We start from the raw sequence: 27779 nt of genomic DNA, 5'->3' as shown, positions 1-27779 counted from the left end.
CAGGACGCTGAGATCATGACCTGAACCAAAGGCAGAGGCTTAACCCACTGAGCCACCCAGGTGCCCCGAGAGTTATGTTATATTATTTTATTTTATTTTATTTTTAGAGCGAATGTGAGTGAATGGGGGATATAAGGAGACAGAATTTTTTAGAATTTATTTATTTGAAAGAGCGAGAGAACTCAGGCTGGGGAGGGGCAGAGGGAGGGAGAGAAAGAAGCAGACTTCCCACTGAGCAGGAAGCCCAACACAGGGCTAGATCCCAGGATCTACAGATTACGACCTGAACCTAAGGCAGAGGCCCAACCAACTGAACCACCCAGGCGCCCTGGAGAATCTTAATCAGGCTCCACGCTCAGTGCCTGAACTTAAGTGTGACCGTGGGGCTTGATTTCACAACCTTGAGATCCTGACCTGAGCTGAAACCAAGAATCGACACTTAAGCAATGGAGTCACCCCAGTGTCCCCCTCCGGACGGAGAGTTTTACAAAGAAGGAAGGACAGTGATGTTTTACGCCTAGACATGTCCAGTAAGATAGGCCGAGAAGGATCAGTTGTCTGTTATTTAGGAAGTCGCAGGTGGCTGTGTCCTGCATCCTGTACTGTTCTGGGCAGGTGTCGCTGCAAATACCTAGGGAGTAGGAGTCAAGTCCCAGCAAATAGGAGTCAAGGGCCTGCGGTTGTCAGACACTCACAGCCTTTTCAAGAAGCTGCGCACAAAAGGGCAGAGTGAGCAGAAGGAGGTGAGGAGCAGAGAGCAAGTTTTCAGTTTGGCAAAGATGGGAATCTTGCCACTCACCAGTAGGAAAGAGCTCCTCTGGGGAGTGTGACTCCTGAAGCACATGTCAGGAGGAGTGAGACCAGAGCACGCACGGGGCTCAGCTTCAGGAGAACAGAGAAGGCAGAGGTGAATGTAAATAAATCGGTAGTTGAAGGTTGGGAGCACTAGGCAATTCTTGCCTAATAGCCCCAGTTTTCTCTAGGAAGTGGGGGTTGACATCATTTGCCTAAAGGAAATGGGGGACGGATAGTAAAGATTTTGTCTCTAAATTTTCATATGCTTTCACAGAAGATGAAAACCCTTTTATCTATCTGTAAAAGATATACCTAGATTTCATCAATTGTAAGTAAAAAACGTGATTCCTTATGAAATAACCCATTTCCAAATTTCACCAGAAAACACTACCCAGTGGCTATTAAGAATACCCAAATTTAAAACCCTACCCGACATCCTTGCTGTTTTTCAATTACGAAAGTATAGTCGACAGACTGTTGTATAGTCTCGGGTGTGTAACGTAGACAATGCTATATATTACGCAGTGTTCACTACGGTCACTGCCTGTCACCATACCAAGTTGGGACGGTGGAACAGACCGTGTTCCTGTAGCGTACTTCTCATCTCCATAACTTACCTATTTCACAGCTGGAAGTTTGTACCTCCTCATCCTCCTCCCCTACTTCGTCCGGCCCCTCTGCCACTCCCCTCTGGCAACTACCAGTTTTCCCCTGTATGTAAGAGTCTATTTCTGGTTTTTCGTTTTTTCATTTGTTTTGGTATTTCACATACCAGTGAAACCATATGGTGTTTGTCTTTCTCTGACTTATTTCACTTAGCATCATGCCCTCAAGCTCCATCCATGTTGTCACAAATAGAAAAGTCATTCTTTTTTTATGAGCAAGTAATATCCCACTGTGTATATATACTTTTTTAGTTGAGCTATAATTACCGTGTAGTGCTGTCGTGGTCGCAAGTGTACAATGCCATGATGCAACAATTGCATACATTACTCAGTGCGCATCAAGATAACTGTATTCTTCATCCCCTTCACCTGTTTTGCCCATCCTCCACCCCCTTCCCCTCGGGTGACCATCAGTTCTCTGTATTTAAGAATCTTTTTTTTTTTTTCAGTCTCTTTTTTTATCTGTTTATTTTGTTTCTTAAACTCCACATATGAGTGAAATCATATGATATTTGTATTTCTCTGATTTATTCCACTTAGCATTACAGCCTCTAGATCAATCCATGTTGTTGCAGATGGCAAGATTTCATTCTTTTATGGCCGAGTAATATTCTAATAACACACGCACACACCCCTACACACCACCTCCTCTTTATGCATTCATCCGTTGATGGACCTTTGGGTGGCTTCCATATCTTGGCTATTGTAAATAATGCCGCAGTAAACACAGGGGTGCATGTATATTTTCAAATAATGTTTTCATTTTCTTTGGGTAAATACCCAATCATCCTCCCTGTTATATTTACTGCTATATTTTTAAAAATTTTATCTTGATAATTTCTCATTGCACCTCTCTTCTACTTACTAAATTAATCATTGGGATGTTTGTTCATATTATTTCCCTTGTCATGAAGTATTCCCACTCTATCCATCTTCCCCCATTCCTATCTCATTCAAATTGATTTCTTTCGAGTAAGATTTCTGAATGCCCCGACCTCTCCTCATAGTTTTAATCAAATGGAGATAGCTTTGGTGTTTTGGTAACACCTTCTTGCATAGATATGTAAGCCGTATAAGCCAGTTTCTGATTCTGTGTGGATGGTACATGTGTATTTGTGTTGCTTCCTGAGACCCTTTACATAAAGTCCCAGTGACAAATGTGGGAAGCAGGTTATTTGTCTCCTAAAACTGGGGAAGGCACTTGGAGGGAGACAGCGCATATCACTGCTGTGTCACCCTACACGGTGAGTGTGACCTGTTTGTCATTCATGAGTTGATTCTTGTGCAATTCAAATAACGTAAAAACTACATGGCTTTCTTGTTTTTTACTCTAGATTATTGAGGGTGTAAATTTTGTATTATAAATGGCGGAGGAGTGTGAGTCCAGAAGCTCAGGAAAGTCGGATTTGCTCTTTGGAGGTCTGGTCTCTGAGACCTGCTGTGGAGGGAACGGAGTCCCCGCGTATCCGGTTCACTTTCCTGGCTACCGGCTGGTGGATTGGGGTCCACGTCAGCCTCACGATGACCAGCAGGGAGACTCAGTGGGGAATGAGCTAGGCCACCCTCCGCCCTGGGCCGAACCAGACTAGCTGTCCTCACAGAAGCCAGAAGCAGAGGAGAGCTCCATCTGCCACAGGGTTGAAATGATTTCCTCTCCCCGCGAGGCTGTGGCCTGAGGCAGCTGGTGCTCTGACCACCTGGACCAGCCTCTCCCCCTCCTCACAGAGAAAAGTAGTCAGAGACGGGCAACGACATTACAAGTATGCCTTCCAGATGACCCTGTCCTGGGGGAGAGCAGATCTCTCCCCTGCCATGCAAGGTCGGAAAGAGGGGCGGCCACTTCCCCAGTAGCAGACTCCGAAGGTGGGCAGGGCCCCAAAACTGGCTCGGGAGGAGCCGTTCACCACCGTGGTGGTGGGTAGAATCTGTGCAAACCCAGCTGGTCTGACCCAAAACCTTAGCCCTCGTGGGAATACACTTCATTCCCCACGGTGCTCCCTTTGTCGCCAGGGTCCACGAGAACGTCGCACATTCATCATGAGCGGGCCTGGGGATCAGCTTTCTCTTCTTTGTATGTGTTGTTTAGGAATCTGACTGTAGATTTAAAGACTACAAAGAGGTAGAAGAAAGCCCAGTCTTGGAAGTATTCCCGGCTTAAGACGAGATGGGCCCCTGGATTGTTTTTCAGTTCAATTCACTTCCTCTGAGATGACAACGTTTTCCATTGGTCCCAGGAATAATTATATATGGAAAAATCACTTGACCTGAAAAATGGGGATACTGGCCTGTATTGCTGTTTATTATTATTTACGATCTATGTAGAAACAAAGCTAAGAGTTGCTGCCTGGAAAGAAAATTGGTAGAGCATGTCTAGTATCTGGAGTCCGAATCAGCAGCTTTTGAATTAAAGGGGGGGGATATTCTTATTACATGCACTTAAAAATAACTTGATCAGTGGCTGCTCTAAGTGGTTTTTGTGTTTCTTTCAGATGTCGCCCATTTAATGTGGTTTGAAAGACTCTATGTTTGGCTACAATGTTTTGAAAAATATATCTTGTACCCAGCAATAATTTTGAATGCCCTCACTATTGATGCATTTTCAATCAGCAATTACCGGAGACTCGGTACCCAGTAAGTGGATAATGGTTTATTCTCATCATGCTTTCGATCATAATGATTTCCAAATCCAGTGAATTTTCCCTGAACAGGCTGCAGCAGAAGCCAATGTACATCGACTCATTCACTGGCCACATGCAAGGAAGCCACGGTGGTCTTTTACTCAAGCTTGCTAGAGCTTGATGGTTACTGTAGAGGGACCGGGTTGAAAAAGAAGGTAGATCTGCTTGAAGTGATATTGTGAGTAAATGACAGTCAGTCTGAAAATCCTCCTGCAAAAGCTTAGTCAGGGAGCTTTAATAAGATGACGGAGCACAGTGTGATTCCGGAGGCTCCTGGAGTTCTCCCGTCATGCCCAGAGCTTTTATGAGCAGCCCCGTGTCATTTCATTTAGCAAATACTCTATCATTTTGGGCTTGAGGGAGGGGGGGATTAATCACTGTCATTGCTCTCTCTGCATTTATCAGAGGCCTCCCAATTAAAAAAAAAAAAAAGGAGCTCGGAGGCACCATGCCGTCAAGATGCCCCCATGTTTTGCGAAGCATTAATGGTTCTCAGTTGAGTTATCTTTCATATATTAAAATTAACTTTGAATTTGCAAATGGAAATCCTACTCAGTAATGGTGGGTTTGTTGTTCCGACAAAAGGTTGAAGTTTCTGGTCAAATGAGTTCGAGTAGGAGAATGCAGAAGAGGTTCTTTCTTGGATTTGCTTATTAAGTCACGTTACTTAAACATTATGTGCCCAAATCAGCTCTCACGCCTAATCTCAAGCATGTTAATTCAGAGCCCCTCCTCCTTTCAGAATGTGATGAGGACAAATTAATTAATATTTGCCAAAGATTGAGCAAGGCATTTGAATACTCTGTTGGACTTTGAGTAGATTCATAGTCACACAGAGAAGACACTAAATGAAATGATCATATGACTTTGTCTTTATCAGACTTTGCCTTCCTTGCAGTTCAGACCTGTGGCCATTAGACCAGGGCAAGTCATGCCTTTTGGTATTTAAAATCCTAGACTTCAGATCCAGGGCTGAAAATCAGTCTCACTGGATAAATAACACAGATGACAGGAATGTAGCCCTCTTGCACAATGTAGATGGGACCCAATCCAGGAGATGTCTCCCCACCCAGAACCATCAATTGCTTTTCCTAGTGACAGGTGTCTCCAGTATGCGCAATGTTGGCTGACCCCAGTGACCTCCCGAAACAAAGTCAAGCCTCAATTTCTAGAACAAGGGCTCACGATCAACACCAGAATGGCAAAGCACATAGCAGTGCTATCGGGGTAATGAGCTGAAGGATTTAAAGTCATGGCCTTCCAACATCAGGACTGGGACCCCATGCTAAGCCTGCGAGTTGAGACCCAGCTGTTCTGGCTGTTGGCAGAGGATAGATGCAAGGGTTGGGAATCAGGCAGAGTCAAATAAACAGTTTGGGGAGAGTCCAGTTTCGAGTAATAATACCCTTTATCCCCTGCAATCTTTTCCCGTCCCTTAAATCAGAAAGTAGCATCTTAGCTATGTACCTCCAAATATTCTGAAATCCCACATGATAACAGTAGAATTACTCTCCTTAGAGACTCAAACTGATGATTCCTTTGTATTCCTGAAGCATCCATCAGAAGACTTAGACAGTAATTTCAAGTGCCCCACTAGACCCTCTGTTCCCAAGCAGGACAGCGGGACCTTCTTTGTCAGTTTCACTTTTTTCAGTATCTAGAAACCTGTTTCCAATAGGGAAAACTTGCCCCCACCCTGGCTACGTTGAGAACCACTGTACCAGAAAATCAGGTAGCGTGTCTTCAAAAACTGGGCTGTTTCTTATTTAACTTTTAATGCCAACTCCCTAGTAAGTGGTAGAAGGCTGGGTAGATGGAGCACTGAGTAAGTCATGGTATCTTTTTAGGTCTGTATATTTCCCAGCCTGATCCAAATGGGGGCTTTGCAGCTGTCCCAGCCCATGTTCACTGGTTGCCACATAAGCCTTTATTAAACCTTCAGCAGAGCCTACAATCATCTATGAATGACTAACTGTAACCATTACTGTTGCAATGTTGCAAAGGCTGTAAACATCAGCCCTTAAGACTTTCCATACTCTTAACCAGTCCTCATTCATAAACATAAAATGAAGGCTTTTCATTTGAACCATGGTTACAGAGAGTTAGAGTTGACCCTCAGTCTAGATTTGGCGTAAATAACCCAGAAAAATCACCACTCCTCCCTAAAATACCAAATACCCCTTATCTTGAGATGGCTTATCATTGGGCTTTGGTATCCCATCCTGATTCTTTTTTTTCCCCCCCCCCAAGATTTTATATATCTGAGAGAGAGAGAGAGAGAGAGAGAGAATATGCATAGGCTGAGGGGTAAGCGGCAGAGAGAGAGGGAGAAGCAGACTCCCCACTGAGCAGGGAGCTGGACACAAGGCTCGATCTCAGGACCCTGAGATCATGACTTGAGCCAAGGCAGACGCTTCACCAATTGAGCCACCCAGGCCCTCCTCCCACAGGGATTCTTGTACTCTGGGCTGTTGTGAAAAGCAACTAGACCCAAAGTCACATTTTTATATTGTATTTTTGCCAGGGGCATTCGTTGTCCACCGGAAAAGAAGGTTATGGAGCAGTGTTCAACCTCGCTGCGGGAACCCTGAATGTTTTATGTCAAAGTTGTAGGAAAACATTCCCGCTCAGCCCAAATCTGTGTGTAATCAAGGGCTAGTTTTTCTCAGAGGAGCCGTGAGCAAACCTCACCAGGCATGTCCCGGAGCAGAGTGAAGGCAGTTGCAGCCCCGGCTCTAAAGGCACATGAGATAACACATGGAGGCAGGTGGAATTGCCAACGTTGTCTTTTTGGCAACAAAAATGTCAATTTTACACCTGTTAGGTGCAAAGGCTTTAAATGCACTTTCTGAACGCCCTCATCCCAAGAGAGGATGATAATGATGCTCATGAAGGTCCAGAGCTAGGATCCTTCCAGCTCAGGGGAGGCATAGCTGCAGGTTTCTGTATTTAGCCAGAGGAAAAAAACCTCTCTCTTCTAAGGGCAATCATTCTCCATAACACATTCCCATTACTGTCTTTTGAGTTCCCAAGTAGGATTTTATAAGGGGGCGGGCAGGAATGTGCCTAAAAGGGCAAAGCCTCCCCTCAGAAAGGACACAGTTGGTCTGTCGGGCCCTTCTGAGCTGTTCTTGACCTTCCAAGCTCATGGTAGGCAGAATGTTCACTGTTGACCTCGGCACCTACTCGAGCTGTGCGCATAACGCATGCTCCCACCGGACTCCCGCGACGGGGACACCCAGGAGTCCAGGCCCCAAAGCAAAGCCCTGGTATCTCTTTACCAGACTCCTTTGGTGAGTTCCGGCACGAAAAAGGTCAGTGCCATGTGGGGAAAAAAGCCGATGAGATCATTTTCAGCAGGGAAAAAAAAAAAAAAAAAAAAGTGAGCCCAGAAAGCTTATGTTCACTGGGGGTAATAAATATGATGAAAAATGGGCGCCTGGGTGGCTCAGTGGGTTAAGCCTCTGCCTTTGGCTCAGGTCATGATCTCAGGGTCCTGGGATCGAGTCCCACATCGGGCTCTCTGCTCAGCGGGGAGCCTGCTTCCTCCTCTCTCTCTCTGCCTGCCTCTCTGCTGACTTGTGATCTCTCTCTCTCTCTTTCTGTCAAATAAATAAATTAATTAAACATTTAAAAAAATAAAAGCGTAACTTGGGTGTCCCACTAGGGTGGGACAACGTACTCTGTTTCTGCTGGCATCCAAGGGAGCCCCGTGCCCTTGTGGAGGACAGGGGACTGCGAAAATCATGGGGCAGAAATTTGCTGCTCCTCGTGCTGTGCTCCAGAGTCCCCCGGGACTGAGTTTCAATCCTTGCTCGGCCCCATGAGACCTCAGACAACGGACCCAAACTCTGAGACTGTGTTTGGATGACGACAGAGCCCCCTCCCCTGCACCCCCTGGCAGTCGCAGCTTGGCACAGTAAATGCTCACGAAACCGTAGCTGGTGCAACTCACCTGAGAGTCCGCAGCAGTTCTTAACCGTGTCCTTTCTCGCCCTTCCGACAGCTGGGACGTCTTCCTGATGATCGTGGCCGGCATGAAGCTGCTGCGGACGTCTTTCTGCAACCCGGCTCCCCAGTTCGTTCACCTGGGCTTCACGGTCATCTTTTTCCATTTTGACTGCAAAGAGATTTCAGAGAGTTTCTTACTGGATTTCTTCATGGTGTCCATCTTATTTAGCAAGGCAAGTGAAATTCTCTGTTTCCTTCATTTTAAAATTTGAAGGGTGTGCTCGGCACAGGCTTTAAGAATTGTAAACGTCTTCTTAAAAAAAAATTACGGAACAAAATTAAATTGAATTACATATGCATGTCACGCTCCTGCTTCCATTTTAGGAACATTTCCCTGTGGAATACGAATATGCTATTTGCCAAAAATCACTAATTAGGAGTTAGCCATTAGTGTTGCTAGAAATTTTGAATTTTTATGATCTTCGTCTCTGTTAACAATCTCATTATAAAACTTCTCTAGACCTCGAAACGCTCTGAATTAAAGATTAACCACCAGATTGAGGTTTTTTTGTTTCAAATCAGCTAGCATTTGAGGTGATGCTTGTGACCCAGTTCCCGAAAGCCAGGTCCCTGGGAATATTTTCATTCTCTTGGCTGGTGTCAAGTCAACATTTCATCTGTGGTCATTGATACTCTGGCAATGAGAAGTCCTAATCACTACTCCAGGGAAATATGTGGGGACGGGGTCTAATGTCCACCATCGTGGGTGTCGGGGCTCAAATCAGCTGGACACTTGCCCAGGTGTATTCTGAGCATCTCAAAAAGCCAAGGTTTGCAAACAGACGTGGAAGAGGATTTGGAGTAGCCCTCGGGAAATGAGCCCTGACGCACTAACTCACTTCACATCTGGCTTCCTCGTGCGTTGTTTCCTGTGGCAACTGCAGGCTTCCGCCCTGAGCGTCACTCAACCGACCCCTCCTTGCTTTTGGTTAATACTTTGTAAATTTTAAGGTCTTTTTTCCTGTGCTTCATTTTTTTTTTTTTTACCTCTTTTTGAATCAGTTCTGTTCATTTTCCTCTTTATTATTTCTCCTTTCCTTCTACCTCTCTCTCTGTTTGTTTTAGGTCACAAAATCTCAGAACTCTCCCATTTCCTAACGATGTCCCATGAGTAATGACCGTCATGCTCCCAGGCACGCGCTGTTCTTCCTAGAACCCTGGCAGAGCACTGAGTTTTCAGCTGCCTGAGTCCCTCCTGGTGTCATTTGTCACTTGCTCCGTGTTGTTACTTCCACTGCACACATCGTATTCCAGAACCTTGCTTAGTCCTTTTCCCGTGAACATTTTATCTCTCTTTGTCTGAGTTCTGTTTGGTCTTGATAAATTTATCGCAGTTCTCTCATGGTTCAAATAACAGGCTTCACATTCTGTTTTCTTCCATTATGTATGAATTCCCTTTATCTCACATAATAATTGTGAAACGATATCCTGTGATTTTTAAAGCATTTATGAAGTTCTTCTAAATAATTTTACCACTCACAGGGTAAGAGTTTATTATCAGATGCCAAATAGGTCTGGATTTATTGAATTCCTGATGGGCATTATTTAATATTTTGACGTGGTGGTATATTTGGCCCTTTCTGAACCTCAGTTTCTGATAAAATTGAAAAATAAGGTTGGCACTCTCACCTGGGTGTTGCGAGGAGTAATTAATACAACTCTGAAAGAAGTCTTTAAGTAGAACGCGCTTTCCAAATCCCAGGCAGAGTTTGTAGAGCTGTTGTAAGCCGTGAAAGAGAAGTTACACACTGTTTGGTGTGGGAAGGGGTGTGGCAAGTTTTCCGCACTGAACTCCATCTAAGTGTCGTCCTGTAAAGTGAGAGGCCCCCGTGATCAAAACCGTGGTGGAGAGGAGGGAGGGTCTCCCTGTAAGATTCAGAAGAGTGTGGTTTCCAAGGGATTGTACATTTGCTGCAGGAGGAGTGATTTTCGTTTCCCTGACCATGGGTGGCCTTTCTCGGCTGACATGTGCCGCTGTCCTGTGCGTGGTGGGGAGGGTGGGACCTGGGACCTGACAGGACACAATCTGAAACTAAACCCGGACAAACTTAGTTGCCACTGGCATTTGACTTTCACCTGCTGTAATCTTTTTGAAGGACCGGTTCCAACACTAATAATTTCAGACACAGCTCTAGTAGCCGCATTCCTGTTCTCTCTAGTTGAGGGAGGATTAGCCTGTATAATTTGAATAGTTTGCTTTTAGGTCAGGGATAAGAACAAAAGCAAGAAACATCAGTGTATGATTTAGTGAGTTAGTCTTGACACACCCCTAACTCCCTCTGATGCCTGCTCAGTATCGATCTTGAGAGAGCTGGGAACAGTGCATGTACTAGAATGAGAAACAATAAAAATATGCAGTTAAAGAGAAAGCATTTGAGATCTTCCTGGGGGGGGGAAAAGGTAACAGAAATTAGTGACATAAGACGGTGGAGGCAATGAGAAGACGCACAGTTAATATTTCCTGTAAATATTCTTCCTGCAAATCCCAGCTAATGTTTCCTGTCCTTTCTCATCATTTAAATATACCTTTTAAAAAGTTGTGTCTATTAATACATTTCCTAGAAACCCCATATATTGTTCTTACTGGCCATAGGGCTCCCCAGGGCTATTCACTGCATGGTATGAAATTTCATTTGTCCCACAGGCTCATCAAAGCCCCACTGGTGATATGTCGTCCCATCATTTGGTGCAGAATCTCTACCCTTTTGTCCAGCCCTGCTCCCATTCTGCTAAACTGAGAGGCACTGTTAGCTGGACAGCCCCCCCCCCCCACAGGAGAGCTGCACAATTAATGAAGACACACAGAAAGGGCATCCAGCTCCTTCAGAAGTGGCCGGAATAGGGGACTCATTATTGTTATAAGTCGGTGGCCCCTAATCCTTCAGTCATGATGAGCTGAAAGAAAGGGGAGGCCAGGTTAGAGGGATGTGATCTCCAGAGTGAGATCACAGCACCAGGAAGCCACAGAATGAAATAGGTGGCTTCCAGAGGGCCCTCTGCTTCGCTGAGCTCCCGAGTCCCTGGAGATCCGAAGCTGGATCTCATGGAAAATGGGACCTAATGAGTTCCAGGGCCAGAGCCCAATGGGAAAGAAATTAGCATGGACTAGAAGGGAGAGACATTCACCGTGGTGGTGTCCTGGGCTCCCCCTCGCCTTCCCTGGAGGTCCCATCCTGAGCTGCGTGAATTCGGGGCACACGTCCTTTGGGAAGTCAGGCCGTCCTTCCCCACTTCCTCATTTTCCCAGTCCTTTCCTTCTTTTCGTTCTGTGCCACCGGTCAGCCTTCTCTTTCAGGAATTAACTATTGTAATTAATCTATCACATTTCCAGTGTGTCTTGGTCCGGGGGTGGGGGCGCATGCTCCAGGTACAGACAGGAACAAAGACGACAAAACTGCTTTCATGCTCTCCCACTGGTCTTGAAAAAGTTCCTAGAAACCATCCTGCCTTGACATTTTTAGGGATGCTTAGTTGTAGAAACAGGACTTGAAAAAAATCCTGCCAGAGGATAATTCTGCCAGCCTTTCCAGAATGCATTAAGTATGAAATCCTACAAGCCACTGGTGCCACATACTAGCTCTCAGACCACCTAGCAGATGATCAGTGCTGGGTGAAGCTGTTTTTCTACAAAGCTCTAGAAATAATCACAGCCGAGCCAGGATGTGCAGCTAATGTCAGGATGACTGTGATAAGCGTTCAGATGGCTTGAAATCAGAGTTTCGAAATGGCATTTTCCTTATTTGCTGTATGGAGGTAGGAAATCCTGCATTAACAACTGAACCTCTTGTTTGGGGATATACGCTTTTACAGAGGCATTTTTTCAAAATAGTTTATCCAATAAAATAATTGTTCATTTAATTCGCATCCCTTAAGTGCCAGACATTGTACTAGACCCAAAGATCACTAATGATTCGAATGATAGCCCGTCCTCACTTGGTGCTTTCCACACACTTGACACATCATTGACACGTTTAATCCTCATCGCGGCTCCGCGGTCTGAGGCTCTTCTGGGTACAGATGAGGAAAGAGACGGACAGAATTTAAGTTACTTGCTCGAAGATCTCACAGTTCAAAAATGGTAGCACAGGATTCTTCTCTGAGGCTGTCCTTTGTGACTGTGCCTCCTGCACTTGGGGACTCTTTCTAGAAGGCACAAAGATAAGGAGATAATTACAATAAAATGTGATAGGGCGCCTGTGTGGCTCAGTGGGTTAAGCCTCTGACTTTGGCTCAGGTCCTGATCTCAGGGTCCTGGGATCAAGCCCTGCATTGGGCTCCTTGCTCAGTGGGGAGTCTGCTTCTCCTTCTGTCCCTCCGCCTTCCTCCAACTCCCCCACCCCCGCTTCTGCTCTCTGTTTTGATCTGTCTCACTCTCTTTCTTGAATAAATAAAAAAAAAGTAATAACAAAGTATGCTAAGGAAGGTGACCATGGCAGAGGACTTCAAGAGGGCACAGAAAAACGGTGCCCAGCCCCACCCTGGAGAATCCGAAACAATGATGCTTATTACCTGGAGCTTTGAAGAGGGAGGGAGTGGGTCAGGCAAGGAAACCAGGGAAACGTGAGCTCTGCCAGGGGAACAGCATGTGCAGAGTCACTGAAGCAAGAGAGTTGGGCATGTTCTGGAACCACAAGACCCTTGGCAAGCGTGAACCCTTGGGGGAGAGAGTAGGGAGGGCTGAAGCGGCAGGTTAAGAAGTCAGATCGTAAAGTGCTGAGCAGGCTGTGCATCTGGGTTTGGACTTCATTCCTTCTTTAGCTGAAGGTTGTTAAGTGAGGAGTAACAGGCTCAGACATGCATTTTAGGAACATCTCTGTGGGAGCTCGAGTCTTGGGAACTGGGTAGGACAGGATCACGCTCGCGCAGGTAATGACAGCGGGAACTGCAGCTGCAGAAGTGAGACAGAGAAGGGACAGTCCCAGCAGGAGTCTGGGAGGCGGGGCTGGTCAATTTAGTGACCGTTGGGACACAAGGAAGTGGACTGTGGGAGGAGGAGCCACACCTGGGAGCTCTCGGATCGCTCCTCTCTAATTAGTGCTGCCACTAACAAGGGGGTGGGGCAGAGACAACGGCGGGAGAAGAACATAGGCTCTCCATGTGCTGAATTGTGGAATGAGAAGCAATGAGGATACGAAGTAATGACCTTGGGAATGGGGTTTGTTACCATTTAAATATTTTAATTTGTGTAAGTAATGCATTAAGATATGCTCATTATAATAAAACTAGAAAAACAGTGGGGAAGTCAAAGAATGTCTATCTTATACACAGTCTTCACTTCTTACCCCCTCCTGTCCCTAATGATAACCATGGTAAACATTTCAGAATAATTCCTTCCATTCTGTTTTCCTGCAAATTCTCATACACACACACACATTTCAATAGGATCATTCTTTACACATTTTTAACTTCCCTTTGTTGCTTAAAAATATATTTTGGAGAACTTCCATGACAATACATCTAATGTGGCCTCCTCCTTTCGATGCCTGCGTATTATAATTTGATGAGCTATTCCCCTACTGATAAACATTTAGTTCGTTTATAGATTTTTTTTCCCCCTGGGGTAGTTGGGACTTCTATATTCATGAACTCCAGAAATCTACACGGCTTAATGAAAAAAGGGATTTTGATAGCTCACATAACTGATTGAATGATCCGAGGCTTTAATCATGGCACTGAAATTCTGTTTTTATTTCTCCTTGGCATCCACATGCTGGCTGTCCTTCTCTCCTCTGTTGGCTTCATCCGTAGGCTGGCTCTGTCCACATGGTCTAATCATGGTCACTAGCAGTTCTAGATGTACAGCATCCTCACACTCGGTAATCCCAGAAAGGAGAGAAGGCGTCTTTCCTAATAACCAGTCAGTGTTCTCGGGGTGAGTCTCATTGACTCCCTTGGTGTCATGTGCTCATTCATGAACCAAGGATGATGGCCAGAGGTATGTGTGTCCTCTAGTTAATGAAGCCTAGACTTTCTGTCCCTCCTTGAGACCTAACCAGACTTGGTCTAAGAGTCAGGGAGGGAAGAAAGGCTAGACAAGAAGTGCCTGATGCTACTGCATCCAACCACACAATGATCAAAACTAACATCCCGGTGTTAGAAAACACAAGAGTGTCTCAGAAACATGGATTCCGTGATGGGAATTGCTGGGTGGATAGTCTCAATAGAGAATTCATGGAAAAGAGTTACATCCCTTGCAGCAGGAAGGACCAGTGTGCATGTATGTATGTACATACGTATTTATTTATTTGCTTTTAAAGATTTTACTTATTTGATGCAGAGAAAAAGCACAAGCAGGGGGAGCAGCAGGCAGAGGGAGAGGGAGAAGCAGGCTCCTCGCTGAGAAGGGAACCCAATGCGGGGCTCTATCCCAGGACCCTGGGGTCATGACCTGAGCTGGAGGCAGGTGCACCAACTGAGCCACCCAGGTGCACCAAGGGATGACGAGTATTTAAGAAAGAGGTAGGAGGAGGGACTCTTGAAACAAGATAAAATACAACAGAATGGTAAGCAAGTAGGAAATGGGACGTGTCGAGTTTTATTGATCATTTTCATAACTCTGGAATCTTCAGCAAGGTCATCTCACAGTTTCCTCTCTGCTAGACAAGACTGACTCCTATAATAACATCAGCCCATAAGGCCTGGAGCGTTCTTCATGCCCTGCGATGTCCTGTCTTCAAGGAAATGAAGTCTGTTGTGATAAAACTTTTCAAATCCTCTGCAGCTTTCTGTAGGAAATCTATCTGGATCACCTACAAGATCCTGGATATCATTTAAAAGTATAGACAAGGAGAAAATGGTGAGAGAGAAAAAGAGAAGGGAATGAGTGGGAAGAAGTTTATAGTCCAGTAGAACCTTTAAATTCAAATAAAGTTGGCAGGTGGTAGGTTGGCTAACTGAAAATCTTAAGCAGCAAATTGTAATAAATGATACCTACATGGCTCTCTGGTAATTTTATAATGGCATAAAACTTACATGTGAACTCTTATTACCAGTGTTTTGAAGACTTTTCTTTAAGTGAGAATCTAAGAATGAGAACTCTCTGGTCTTATTCCATGAGCCATGCCCAGTATGTGGTTTCTATGGGTGTTCCATTTCCATTTCTGATTTTTAAAATTCTACTTACAACGAGAAGGGAAAGTTACCTGTGAAACAGTCTGAGAACAGTTCACATTTTCTTTGTTCCCAGATCTCTTCTCATTTCATACCTAAGTCTGCCACAGTATTTTTAGCGATGTCTTCCTCACATCATCAGCATTCAACTTGGCTATAATAGAAACCCCAGTCTTCCGTCTGTACTCACAGCGTTTGTACTCACACTGAATCAGCTTATACAATATTTAATTGAGTAAAAATCCATTATGCCAACAGGTAAAACTGATGTAGACAACATAACACCTCCTGCTAAACATTCAGCTCAATGGTGGGATTGATCAGGAGTGTAATAAAAAGGAATTAAAAATATCTTACTGGCCAAAAAACAAACATTACTGGCCTTCAGTGTTCTGTGGGTTGTGGGATTCATCAGCAAGTTTTACAGTGCAGATGTAAATATCAATCAGTCTGAAAGTTATTTAGGTGGATCTTACTTATTATTTATTTGAGAGAGAGTGAGCAAACACATGCACACGCATGTTGGGGGGAGGGGCAGAGGAAGAGGGAGAGAGAGAATCTTAAGTAGGTTCCACGTCCAGCACAGAGCCCAACATGGGACTTGATCTCATGACCCTGAGATTGCAACCCTGAGACCATGACCTGAGGCAAAACCAGGAGTTGGATACTTAACCCACATTGCCAACCAGGCACCCCAATTAGGTGGATATTTAAAAGAAAGTGTCCTTTGATAAGATAAGTAGGGGGGGGAGTTATATTTGCATGTTATCAGTGTTCTGGGAGGTGCTGTGCCCAGACTGAAGGAAGGGGGCATGCAGGATCTCATCACACGGCATGGAGGATTTAATTCAGCAACTATTATGTACCACCTATTAGGTATGCTGCCTAAGGAACAGAGGTGCTTTGGCAGAAATGACCTTGTAGAGACAGAATATCTACATACAGCAAGGAGTTAAGTTTCCTACTCAAGCACTCTAAAATTCTGATTGCTCAGAGATCAGCCTTTGGAAACACACCCAGCACCTTTCAGTTTTCTCCGCCTGCTGCTGCCACCACTTTGGTGCAAGCGTCCCCACCCCGTGTTTCAGCTGTAGCCTTCCAACAGACCTTCCTGCCTCTGTCCCCACTGCCTCGGCCTGTTCTCAGCAGAGGGCATCAGAGGAGTTTGTTTTATGTCAACTTATTTCAGAAATTTTAGATTCGTGGAGAAGATGTAAAGATAGTACAGAGTTCCCACACACCCCATGCTCTGTTTCCTCTATTACTCACATTTTATGTTGGTATACTACATTTGTCCCAGGTGAGGTACCAAAGTTGATCTGTTACTATCAACGGAAGTCTATACTTCATCACATTTCCTTAGTTTTTCTATGTTCCTTGTCAGTTCCACCCAGAATATCTTACTGCATTTAGTTGCCTTGTCTCCTTAGGCTCCTCTCGGCAGTAGAATGCTGCTGTTTTGTTTTTGAAGTTAGCAGTTTTGAGGCATATTGGGCAGGTATTTTGTAAGATATCTCTCTGGCACAGTCTGTGTGATGCTTTTCTGTTGATAAGACTGGAGTTACAGCTTTGGGGAAGGAGGATGACGGAGGTACGAGGCCATTCTCATCACATCATTTCAAGGATTTTATGCTAGGAGCATGCCTTATCCCTGGTGATGTTGACCTTCATCACCTGGCCAAGATTTTTCCATTGTAAAGTTGCCCTTTTGTGAATCTTTCTAGATTGTATTCTTTGGAGGAAAAAGCACTATGTGTGGTCCACACTTGAAGAGTAGGAAGTTATGTGCTACTTCCTTGATGGGAACGGAAGCAATAATAAATTATTTGATTTATTTTGAAAATTATTTTATTTTTCTGCGTAAGAGATTTGTCTGTCATCTATCTACCTAGTTTTTATATCGGTGTGGATTTGTATATATTTATTTCTCATGTTGGTTAATAATACAATATTACTTTACTCATCTTGTTGCTCCTTTTGTTCTTTGAAGCTCTTTCAGTTGACTTTTGTGTCCCTTTGACATAGCCCCATTCCTGTGTGTGTGTGTCTGTGTGTGTGTGTGTGTGTGTGTGTGTTTTAACAGTTTCTTACCTACGGGCACTATAAGATGTTCTAGGTGTGTCTTGCAGATTTCCTGCCCCAGTCCTAAAATGTTCCATTTCTCCAAGGGAGTCCTGCTTCCTTTTATTAGAGAATGGTATTTAGAAACCAAAATCTAGACTCGAGGTGTGTCCTTGATCCTTGAGTGTCATTGATTCTAGGCACTCTCAGCCAATAGAGCCAGGAAATATGTGTGTGTATACTCATATATATATACACACATCTAGAGATAACCCTGTATGTAACCCCTTGTACCTACATTAAACTAAACATGAGTGTGTACTGGTATCTCCAGATCGAATCTATGACCAAAGGGATCATTCTGGCCAGTTTCCCTGGCTTACTGTTACTTCCCATTCCATCAGTGAGAAACCTGGCCTCTGTCATCTGTCATCCATTTACTTAACTGTTCACTTCTAGTGTGCCTGTGTATTAGTTTCAAAATGGTTAACCTGCATCCCACGGGAAACAACCTTATCACCTAGAACACAGTGCTTGTGGGCAGTGCTGTTCCTTTTTGCCTTTAGTCTTCCGGATTCCACTCATTTTCAGAGGCACTTGAGTCAGCACCTTCTACCTCCACCTCCCTTAAGTGAGGTTGTTTCCTTTATTTGTAAAACAGCTACATTGCATTCCACTTGGGGGTCCCCCAGTCTTCTAGATGATTTTTTTTTTTTTTAAGATTCTATCTATCTATTTGACAGAGATCACAAGTAGGCAGAGAGGCAGGCAGAGAAAGAGGTGGAAGCAGGCTCCTTGCTGAGCAGAGAGCCCAATGCGGGGCTCTATCCCAGGACCTTGGGATCATGACCTGAGCTGAAGGCAGAGGCTTTAACTCACTGAGCCACCCAGGCGCCCCTCCTAGATGATATTTTTAAAAATTTGCATACGTTACATTTTCTCACATTATACATTTCTATGGAATTTAACAAATGTATAGTGGCATGCATACATTATTAGAGTATCTTACAAAATAGCTCAATTGCCCTAAAAAATTTCCCCTGCTTCAATTATTCAGTCCTTCCTCCCCTTCCCCAAACTCTGGCAACCAGTGTTGTATTTATTTATCCCTGCTTTCGTTTTGCCTGTTCCAACATGTCATGTAACTGGAATCATACACCTTTTTGGATGGGTTTCTTCCACTTAGCAGTATACATTACTGATTTTATCTGTGTCTTTGCATGGCTCTGGCTTGACAGCTCATCCATTTGTATCACTGAATAGTATTCCATTGTGTTTACCCATTCACTTATTGAAAGAAATCTTGGTCATTGCTCGTTTTTGATGATTATGAATAAAGCTGCTATGAACATTTGTCTTCAGGTCTTGTGTAGACAGAATTTTCTATTAGGTGGGATAAATACCTGATTGCTAAATGGTATAAAAGCAAGTTTAGCTTTTTATAACACCACCAAATTATCTTCCAAAGTGCTGTCTGTTGTGCTGCATTGTTGCCACAAGGTTCCTGTTGTTCCTTCACCTCACCAAAATTTTTTGGATTTTAGCAATTCAGCAATTTAGCAATTAGGAATTTAGCAATTCTAGTAGATATTTACAGTGCTCTCTCATTTTAATTTTCATTTCCCTAAAGACATGCTGACTATATATCTTCTCTATTGAAGCGTCCAGATTTTTTTTGCCCATTTTTAAATTGGTTTATTTTCTATTGCTAAGAGTTCTTTGCATACTGTGGATACAAGTCCTTTATTATTTACATGCTTTCTGGGCTTGTCTTTTAATTCTACTAATAGTGTGTTTTTCAGATCTGTCGTGTTCACCTGGAATAGAGAGGTTATTTATTAAAATTTTCTGTCCTACTAGGCTTCCTGTTTTCTGGTCATTCAATTAGAGAAAGCAGAATTTGTTTTTATTTTTATTTTGGATTTTTTTGTCTATGCTTCTTGCCATTTCCAAGTTGCTGGCTTGCTGAAGTCTAACTCTGAAATACATGGTCAAAAGAAAATCCAGGAAACTCACTACCATTGTTTTCCCCAGATCCTGGGGTCTTTAACTTATCTCCCCTTTTCTCTCCAATGTCCAGAATCTTCTTAGGTTCATTTAATAAACCATTTCTAACATTTTCAGTTATATTTAACTGAAATATAATGGAAAGATGTGTTCTGCCTATTCTCTGAAGTAGAAGCCTACAATGTATATTTTAAGCTACCCTAAATCCATCATCAAAAAGTGCTATGCTGCTTCATTTTCTAACCCAGATACCTTTTATCAGAGTATTTTCAATTTCTCCCTCTATTCCTCTGACATGGAAGTTACTAATTTATTTATTCATATTTTAAAATCACCCAGTACATTATTCCTATTATTTCTTTAAACAAAAAGTCGTATTTCATATCAATTGAAAATTAGAATAATAAATATTTTCTTTTACCTTCACTTATTCTTTTCTGATCTTCTTTCTTTATATAGATTTAAGTTTCTGACCCATATCATTTTCCTTCAGCATGAAGAACTTTGAACATTTCTTGCAAGGAAGGTCACCTAGTAATGGATTTCCTCAGTTTTTTTCTACAAAATCTTAATTTTCTTTCCCCTTCAATTTTAGAAAACAATTTTGTAGGCTGTAGAGTTCCAGGTTGGCAGGATTTTTTTCCATCAACACTCTAATAAAGAGTTCACTCCACTTTCTCCATGCTTGCATAATTTCTAATGAGAAATCTGCTTCAATTTCTTTGTTCTTCTATAGGCAAGGTGTTTTTTCCTTTGGAGTTTCAAGATTTTCCTCTTTTTTGGCTTTCTGAAGCTTAGGGGTGTGTGTGTGTGTGTGTGTGTGTGTGTGTGTGTGTGTGTTTCAGTCTTGCTTGGTACTCTCAGTTTCCTGGGTTTGTGTTTTTCCATGTCTGTCATTAATTTCAAAAGTTCTTGGCTGTTATTTAAATACAGATTCTGCTCTTTTTTCTTTCTCTGGTGTTACATTTATGCATATGTTACAACTTTCCTTACTGTCCTGTAGTTCTTGGATATTTTTGTTTCTTTTTTTTTTTCTGTTCCCATTTCAGTTAGAGATCTTTATATCGACATATCTTCAAACTCACTGATTTTTTTGCTTGACCATGTCCTGTCTCTTGATGAACCCAGTAAAGGCGTTCCTTGTTACTGTTACAGTGTTTTTATTTCTAACATTTTCTTTTGACCCTTTCTTAAAGTTTCCATTTCTTTGATTACATTACACATCTGTTCTTGCATGCTACCTGCTTTTCAAATGAAGTTACAGGCATATTAATCATAGTTATTTTTGATTCCCTGTGTGGTCATTCCAACATCCGTGTCCTATCTGAGTCTGGTTCTGGTGTTTGCTTTGCCTCTCCAGACTGTTTCCCTTTGCCTTTGGGCACACCCTTAATTTTTTTGTTGAAATCAGGACATGTTGTATGTATGTATATGTACAACATATACATACATATGTTGTATGTATGTATGTAATAGAAACTGAGGAGACTAGGTCTTCAGTGTGAGCATTTCTGTTAGTCTGATTAGAAGAGGTACTGTGTTTAATGTCTGCTCTAACTATAGGTCCCAGAGGCTTCAAGTTTTTCTAATGTCCTTGTTTCTGTCTCCTCTTGATTTTTGGCTTCCCTAAAAACTCCTCCTCAGAGAGAGTTGTGTCTGTAACACTAGCTGTATCCTAGTGTTACTATTACCGGATCTTTGTTGGTGCACTGGTAAGGCATGGGGTAGGAGCAATGGTCTGTTATTTTCCAGTTAAATCTTAGTCTTTTATTGGGCCTGTGTGTCAGGACTGGGATCTTCATAAGTGTTCCCAGAATGGTATAGCTTTTTTCTCCCCATGCACTCTACTCCCTTTGCTGGGAGTAGCATTCTTGCTCTGTTTCCTTAAAGCCCTGGTTCTGTTACCGTTTTTTCCTTGTTTAAGTGGGGTAAGCTAGAAAGGGAGGAATTCCCTTCCCCTAGCCAAAATAAGGCTCAGGCAAAGCTCTTCACACTTTGTGGTGGGCCACTGGGTTTCACAGTGGTTAATTTCCGCCCCCCTTCCAGGCCCGTGGGGAGATCTCTCTTGGCTCTTCACCATGAGAAATGGCTGGGGTTTCTAGGGTATGGAAGTGTGGAGGGCCCCCTAAGACTGTGGTGCCCAGGGGCTTCTAAATTTTGTGCTACTCCACACTCAGCCTCTAAGAGTTTGCTAGAATAACTGTTTAGGTGTCCCTACCAGTTCATGGCTTCAGCAGCTTCTGCCCCATATGAGCAGGTCGCATCGAGCCTTCCAGAGAGGCAGCTCTCGCTGGGACATCAGTTGTCTGATAGCTCTAAGAAATATTGATACTCTGTCCATTTTGCTTCTTCTTATGCAAAAGTGGAAATAACACCTCTCCATATTTTTTCATGGTGGAGCTAAAACTAGAAGTCCCTCGAGTTTTTCTTCTAAAACACAAACTGGATCTTGCCCCTGCTGAGAAGTCTGACACGGCTCCCCGTTTCACAGAGAGCAAAGGTCAGGTCCCTTACACAGACCCACTGACCGACACCAGCTGCGTCCCCTTCGCTGTTCTCGCCTCCTGTCCTCTTCTCTTCCTGTTTACCCCAGCTCTCCTTAGCATTCCTCCACAGGAATGGTGCGAAGCATGCTCCCATATAGGGCCTCTTGCTCTGGCTCTCGCTTCAGCCTAAAAATGCTTCTCCCCACATGTCCCCTGGACTCCCCCCGTCAGCTCCTTCCTGGCTGGGCTGGGATTTCCCCTTCTCGAATCAGACCTACCCTGACTACTGACAGCATTCACCACCTCTGAACATGCTCCCTCACTGACTGACTTACGCTTTTAGTGTCCCTTCCGCTACAATGTAAATTCCACAAGCGTGAAAAATCTTTGCCTGTTTTGTGTACCGATGTGTCCCAATTTCCAGATCAGGGCCAAGTGCACAGGAGTGAGCTGTAAACCTCTGTGTGATGCTGAATGTTTCTCCCGTGCACTGACTACTGGGTAATTTAGCCAAAGTCCCTCTTTCTGCGGGTGACTTGAACTCGGTCCCACTCTGCCCAAGGACAGGAGTATAGAACGGTTTGTAGGAGGTTGATAAAGCCACCTCAGAAACACAGGCCACCTCCCAGGCTCTCAGGGATCCATGGTCACTTGTTACCACTTGGGACGGTGCAGGAGAAAAATTTCACAAGCCATGCACTGCATCTAGAAACAGAATACGGCCCGAGGTGCTCGTGTTCCCAAAGCGACTGGAAACTCCTCAAATGGTGGGACCGTGGGTTGCTTATTTGTTTCCTGCTTCCTGCAACATCTAACAAAATGCCCGGTCAGAGTGATCACTCAACACGTATAAATGGAAATCAGTTGAGAGCTGAGAGTTGGGAAAACTGTTTTTTTTGAAAAATGAAGTCTCAGCTTGGATGTGGTGATTGGATGACATTTTATTATTCTAGGGAGATGATGATTCACAGAGCAGAGGCCGGGGGGTATGAGGAAGGAGGGCAGGTTTTAGACTGAGCATGTGGGTCACGTAGAGTTCTCTCCTCAGGCTTTTCATGGTGTGTGTCTTTATTTTTTTGGCTTCCTATAAATCTGTTGAGCTGAACACATGGCCAGCAGGACTGGCTTCTCTGCTGTCAGTGGTTTGCTTTGTGCTCTCGAGTCAGCTGAGCACCTCTTGCAAAGTGGGGGGTAAATCACAACCCAGCTATACTGTAGATCTCTCTCAGGAGCGACAAGCTGTTGTTATCCAACTGGCCAGCTCTTAACTGTGTCATGTCACAGCTGGGAGGTACCTGAACAGTCCCAGACATCCTTTAGTTGAGATTTATAGCCTAACACATCAACTTTCTTGTCTTCCCCTCCCCAGTACATCACCCACACATCAAAGGGACGAGTTTCCCTTAACTCAAACCATGCAAGTTACTATAATTTATTTCTGGGGAAGGGATGTAGGGCTGAAATGGATGCTAGCAGCAACTCAACCTCTACCTTCAAAGTAAGGATCGGTTTTTCCTCCCTCTTTGGGGCCTCAAGCCTGGTATGCACAAGTCACACCTTTTTTTCCCCTTCAGGCTTCTTATAATCTCCCATAAAAGTATACTATAAAAAAAATACATGGACTTAATAATGTTCAAAGATCTGTATTATATAGCTAAGTGCATCCCTGTTAATGTGTTAAAGAAGTATTTACAGGCTCCCATTTTTTTTTATTGTATTATTTATTTATTTATTTTTGCGAGAGAGAGGTTGGGGGGAAAACGATAGGGAGAGGATCAGAGGGAGAAGCAGACTCCCCACTAAGCAGGGAGACCGAGGTGGGGCTCAGTCCTGGGACGCTGGAATCATAACCTGCGCCAAAGGAAGATGCTTAACAGACTGAGCCACCCAGGGTCCGCTCCCATTTTTTTTTCTCTCTCTTTTTTTAAGTTCACAGCTTTCTCTCCTGCAGGAGGCTGTTCGCCGGCCCAGTGTTGCCGTCCTCCCGTCAGGGCAGTGGTGATGTGCCTTCATTAAGCCAGAGCACTGAAGAGCCACTGCTGGTCAGTCTTCACAGGAATGGCGAAAGGATGTGTGTCCAGGGCACACAAAACCTATGAGAGCGGCTTCAGAGAATTCAGGAGCAGTGACAGTGCTGGACTCTCCTCACTGAAAAAAAATTTTTTTTTTAAAGATTTTGTTTATTTGACAGACAGAGGTCACAAGGAGGCAGAGAGGCAGGCAGAGAGAGAGGGGGAAGCAGGCTCCCTGCTGAGCAGAGAGCCCGATGCGGGGCTCGATCCTGGGACCCTGGGACCCTGGGATCATGACGTGAGCCAGAGGCAGAGGCTTTAACCCACTGAGCCACCCAGGTACCTCTGAAAGAATTTTGAAAACCTCTCCTACTCAGCAGTTGGGAGTGCCCTCCTTAAAATGCTTCCCAAAGGGAGAACTTAATTTGGTTGCATCAGGCAGCATTTTCCTTACAGGGCTAAGCACGGGCATTTGCCATCCTCTCCCGTGGGAGGCTCCTGGTGCTACATATGTAAATATATGAATCCACAGATTCCAAATCGTGTCTTTTAACAGGCTCCCATATTTAGGACAAGAACTTTGAGATCACAGACTTTCCCATTCTTTCTGTCCTTAACCTATCAATTTTGGAAATGCTTTGATGGACCAGCCCACAGGGCTTCTGTCTGGAGAAAGGGTATTGATCATTCTGAGATGGCTGCTATGTAGGTCTACAACCTCCAGGGGGGGGGAAAGAGAGCAGATAGCACGCAGAAGGAAAACCTGTGGGTGTTGCCAGGATCTGGCATGTAATAAGAAGCTCGAAGCAACAAGAACATTTCCACTAAACCCATGCCTGCTATAGCTATTGGGTCATATCTCTTGACGAGTTGGGAAATCACCTGAAGCTTTCATTCATGCACCATTTTATTTTCTGGAAAACACTGCACTTATGTCCACTGTGTGCCTGCCTGTACTGCTTATTGGCTAGAAGATAAGTGTACAACTATAAATAAGACCCAGGGCCTGCTGCTGCTAAGCATGTCCCCCAGTGGGGGACAAAGGAGATAAAAACATATAAAAGGTACTTAAAATAAAGATTTTATTTATTTTTTTGACAGAGAGAGTACGAGCAGGGGTGAGGGGCAGAGAGAGAAGCAAGACTCCCCACCAAGCAGATAGCCCGATGTGGGCCTGGATCCCAGGACCCCAAGATCATGACCTGAGCCGAAGGCAGACTCTTAACCTACTTAGTCACCCAGGTGCTCCTAAAAAGTACTTTTGAAACAATGCTATAAGGGTCATAAATAAACTAAACTACATTTATTGAGCACTTACTACGTGCTGAGTCCTGAGATAAAAACTTACCTGGATTATCTCATTTAATCTTTACAGTATATTTCTGAGATAGATACCATTCCCATATCTACTTTGCAGAGGAGAAAGCTTGGGCTTCAGAGACATAAACTTGCCCAAGATCACATAGCTCATGAGAGGTAGGGCTGGTGTAGAATCCCAGGTCTACATGACCCACCAACCCTGCTCTTGTCACCAGGATGTTGCGCTACTTTATATGTGATTTGAAGTTATAAGCCACAGGTGTTGGGGACCTCTGGAGAGAGCGACTAGATAGGGCAGTGGGCCCGCAGGGTCACAAGAAGAACGTGGAGAGATGTCACTTTGAACTACTTTTTAATTCCATTTTACTTCTCTGTTGACTTATTGTTTATGCCTCTTATTTTTTTAAGTCATTGCTCTTACATTAAAAATATAAATCCCAATTCACCGTAATGAACCTTCAAATGTTATGCCACTTCCTTTGTGGGGTAAGGACTTTCAATAGTTTTCCTTCCTATTCTTTGTGCTGTTGTCATGCATTTAATTTTACTTGTTTGATAAACATGTAATACAGAATTACTGTTCAGGCTTTTGAGCAAAAGTGTCCTTTTAGAGTAATTGCAAATAAGAAAAAAATATGTTTTTCATTTTTATTTTATTGCCACTTATTCCATTTCTGATGCTCTGTTTCTTTGTGTAGATCCAGGTTTCCAAACTGTATAACATTTCTTGTGCCAAACTTGCTTGAATAGTTCCATCAGCCATGAACTTGGGTCAGTTTTGTTTGTCTGAGACAGTATTTCTCTTTCGGTTTTGAAAGATAGTCTCACTGGGTATAGAATTTTGTTTTGAAGGTCCTTCCCCACCCCAACCTTGCCCTTAAAACTGTCATTTCATTGAGGGACACCTGTGTGACTCTTGATTTCAGCTCAGGTCATGATCTTGAAGTCTTGGGATCAAACCCTATGTTAGGTTCTGTACTAACTGTAGAGTCTGCTTGTCCCTCTCCCTCCCCCCACCGCTTGTTCTCTCTTTTTCTCTCTCTCTCAAATAAGTAAAATCTTTAAAATAATGTTGTTCCATTTAGCACTTTTAGCACTTAAAAATGTCACTCTACTGCCTTCTGCCTTACATGGTTTCTGATGTAATTCTTCTGTAATTTTTACCGTTGTTTTTCTTTGTGTAATGTGTCTTTCAGTAATTGTTGTTGCCTCCAAGATTTTCTCTTTGTCTTTTGTTTTCAGCAATTTGAATAGGGCATGCCTAGTTGTGTAGGGTTGTTTGTTGTTGTTGTTCTTTGGGTATTTATCCCGTGTCATCTGTTCTTGAATTTGTGGCTCAGTGTCTGTCTTTATCTTGGACAATTTTGGCCATTACTTCTTCAAGTACTTCTTTGTTCTCCTGTTCTCTTTCTCTTTTTTTTTCTAACGTCCAAACTGTGCATATGTTAGAGACTTTGATACTGTTATGTAGCTTTTAGATAGTCAGTAATATTTTTATTTTTTATTTATTTTTTTAAAAGATTTATTTATTTACCTGACAGAGAGAGATCATAAGTAGGCAGAGAGGCAGGCAGAGAGAGAGAGAGAGGGAAGCAGGCTCCGTGCTGAGCAGAGAGCCCGATGCGGGACCCGATCCCAAGACCCTGAGACCATGACCTGAGCCAAAGGCAGTGGCTTAACCCACTGAGCCACCCAGGCGCCCCATATTTTTAGTTTTTAATTTTAATTCCAGTTAGTTTACATTCAGTGTTCTATTATTTTCAAGTGTATGATATAGTGATTCAACAGTTCTGTACAGTACATGGTTCTCATCATGACAAGCCACTCCTTAATCCCCAATATCTATTTAACCTACCCCCAACCCCTTCCTCTCAGACAACCATCTGCCTGTTCTCTGCTATTGAGAGTCTATTTTTTGATTTGTCTCTCTTTTTCTCCCCTTTCTTCATGTGCTTTGTTTCTTAAATTCCACATATGAGTGAAATCATGGTATTTGTCTTTCTCTGACTGACTTATTTCATTATACCCTGTGGCTCCATCTATGCCATTGTGGCAAGATTTTTGTCCTTTTTTAAGGCTGAATAATATTTCATTATATGTATACATACTATGTCTTCTTTAACCATTCATCAGTCAATCAGGCTGCTTCCATATCTTGGCTATTGTAAATAATGCTGCAATAAACATAGGGATTCATGTATCTCTTTGAATTAGTATTTTTGTATTTTTGGGGGTATATACCCAAGTGGTGTGATTGCTGGGTTGTAGAGACGTTCTATTTTTACCTTTTTGAGGAAACTCCACCCTGTTTTCCACAGTGGCTGTTCCAGTTTGCATTCCCACCAACAGTGCACGAGTGTTCCTTTTATCCCCACATCCTTGCCAATACCTGTTGTTTCTTGTCTTGTTGAGTTTAGCCATTCTGACAAGTATGAAGTGATGTCCCATTGTGGTATTAATTTGGATTTCCCTGATGATGAGTGATGCTGAGCATCTTTTCATGTGTCTGTTGGCCATATGGATGTCTCCTTTGGAGATATATCTTCATGTCTCCTGCCCATATTTTAATCATATTATTTGGTTTTGGGGTGTTGAATTTTATGAGTTCTTTATATATTTTGGATACTAATCCTT

General features: G+C 43.5%; 1 protein-coding gene across 1 annotated transcript in view; it reads left to right on the top strand.

Annotated features, from left to right (window-relative positions):
* Nucleotides 1-27779, top strand: part of PCNX2 (pecanex 2) — a 288518-nt gene that overhangs the window by 162999 nt on the left and 97740 nt on the right. Inside the window, 2 exon segments of the mRNA XM_045087258.1 lie at nt 3950-4091; nt 8145-8322. Coding sequence (XP_044943193.1) covers nt 3950-4091; nt 8145-8322 — 320 coding nt within the window.

This window comes from Mustela putorius, unplaced genomic scaffold, assembly GCF_011764305.1.
Source record: "Mustela putorius furo isolate JIRA1106 unplaced genomic scaffold, ASM1176430v1.1 tig00001075_pilon_pilon_pilon, whole genome shotgun sequence".
Lineage (NCBI taxonomy): Eukaryota > Metazoa > Chordata > Mammalia > Carnivora > Mustelidae > Mustela > Mustela putorius.
Note: the sequence above shows the minus strand (reverse complement) of the source record. Positions and strands in the feature narration are given on the sequence as shown.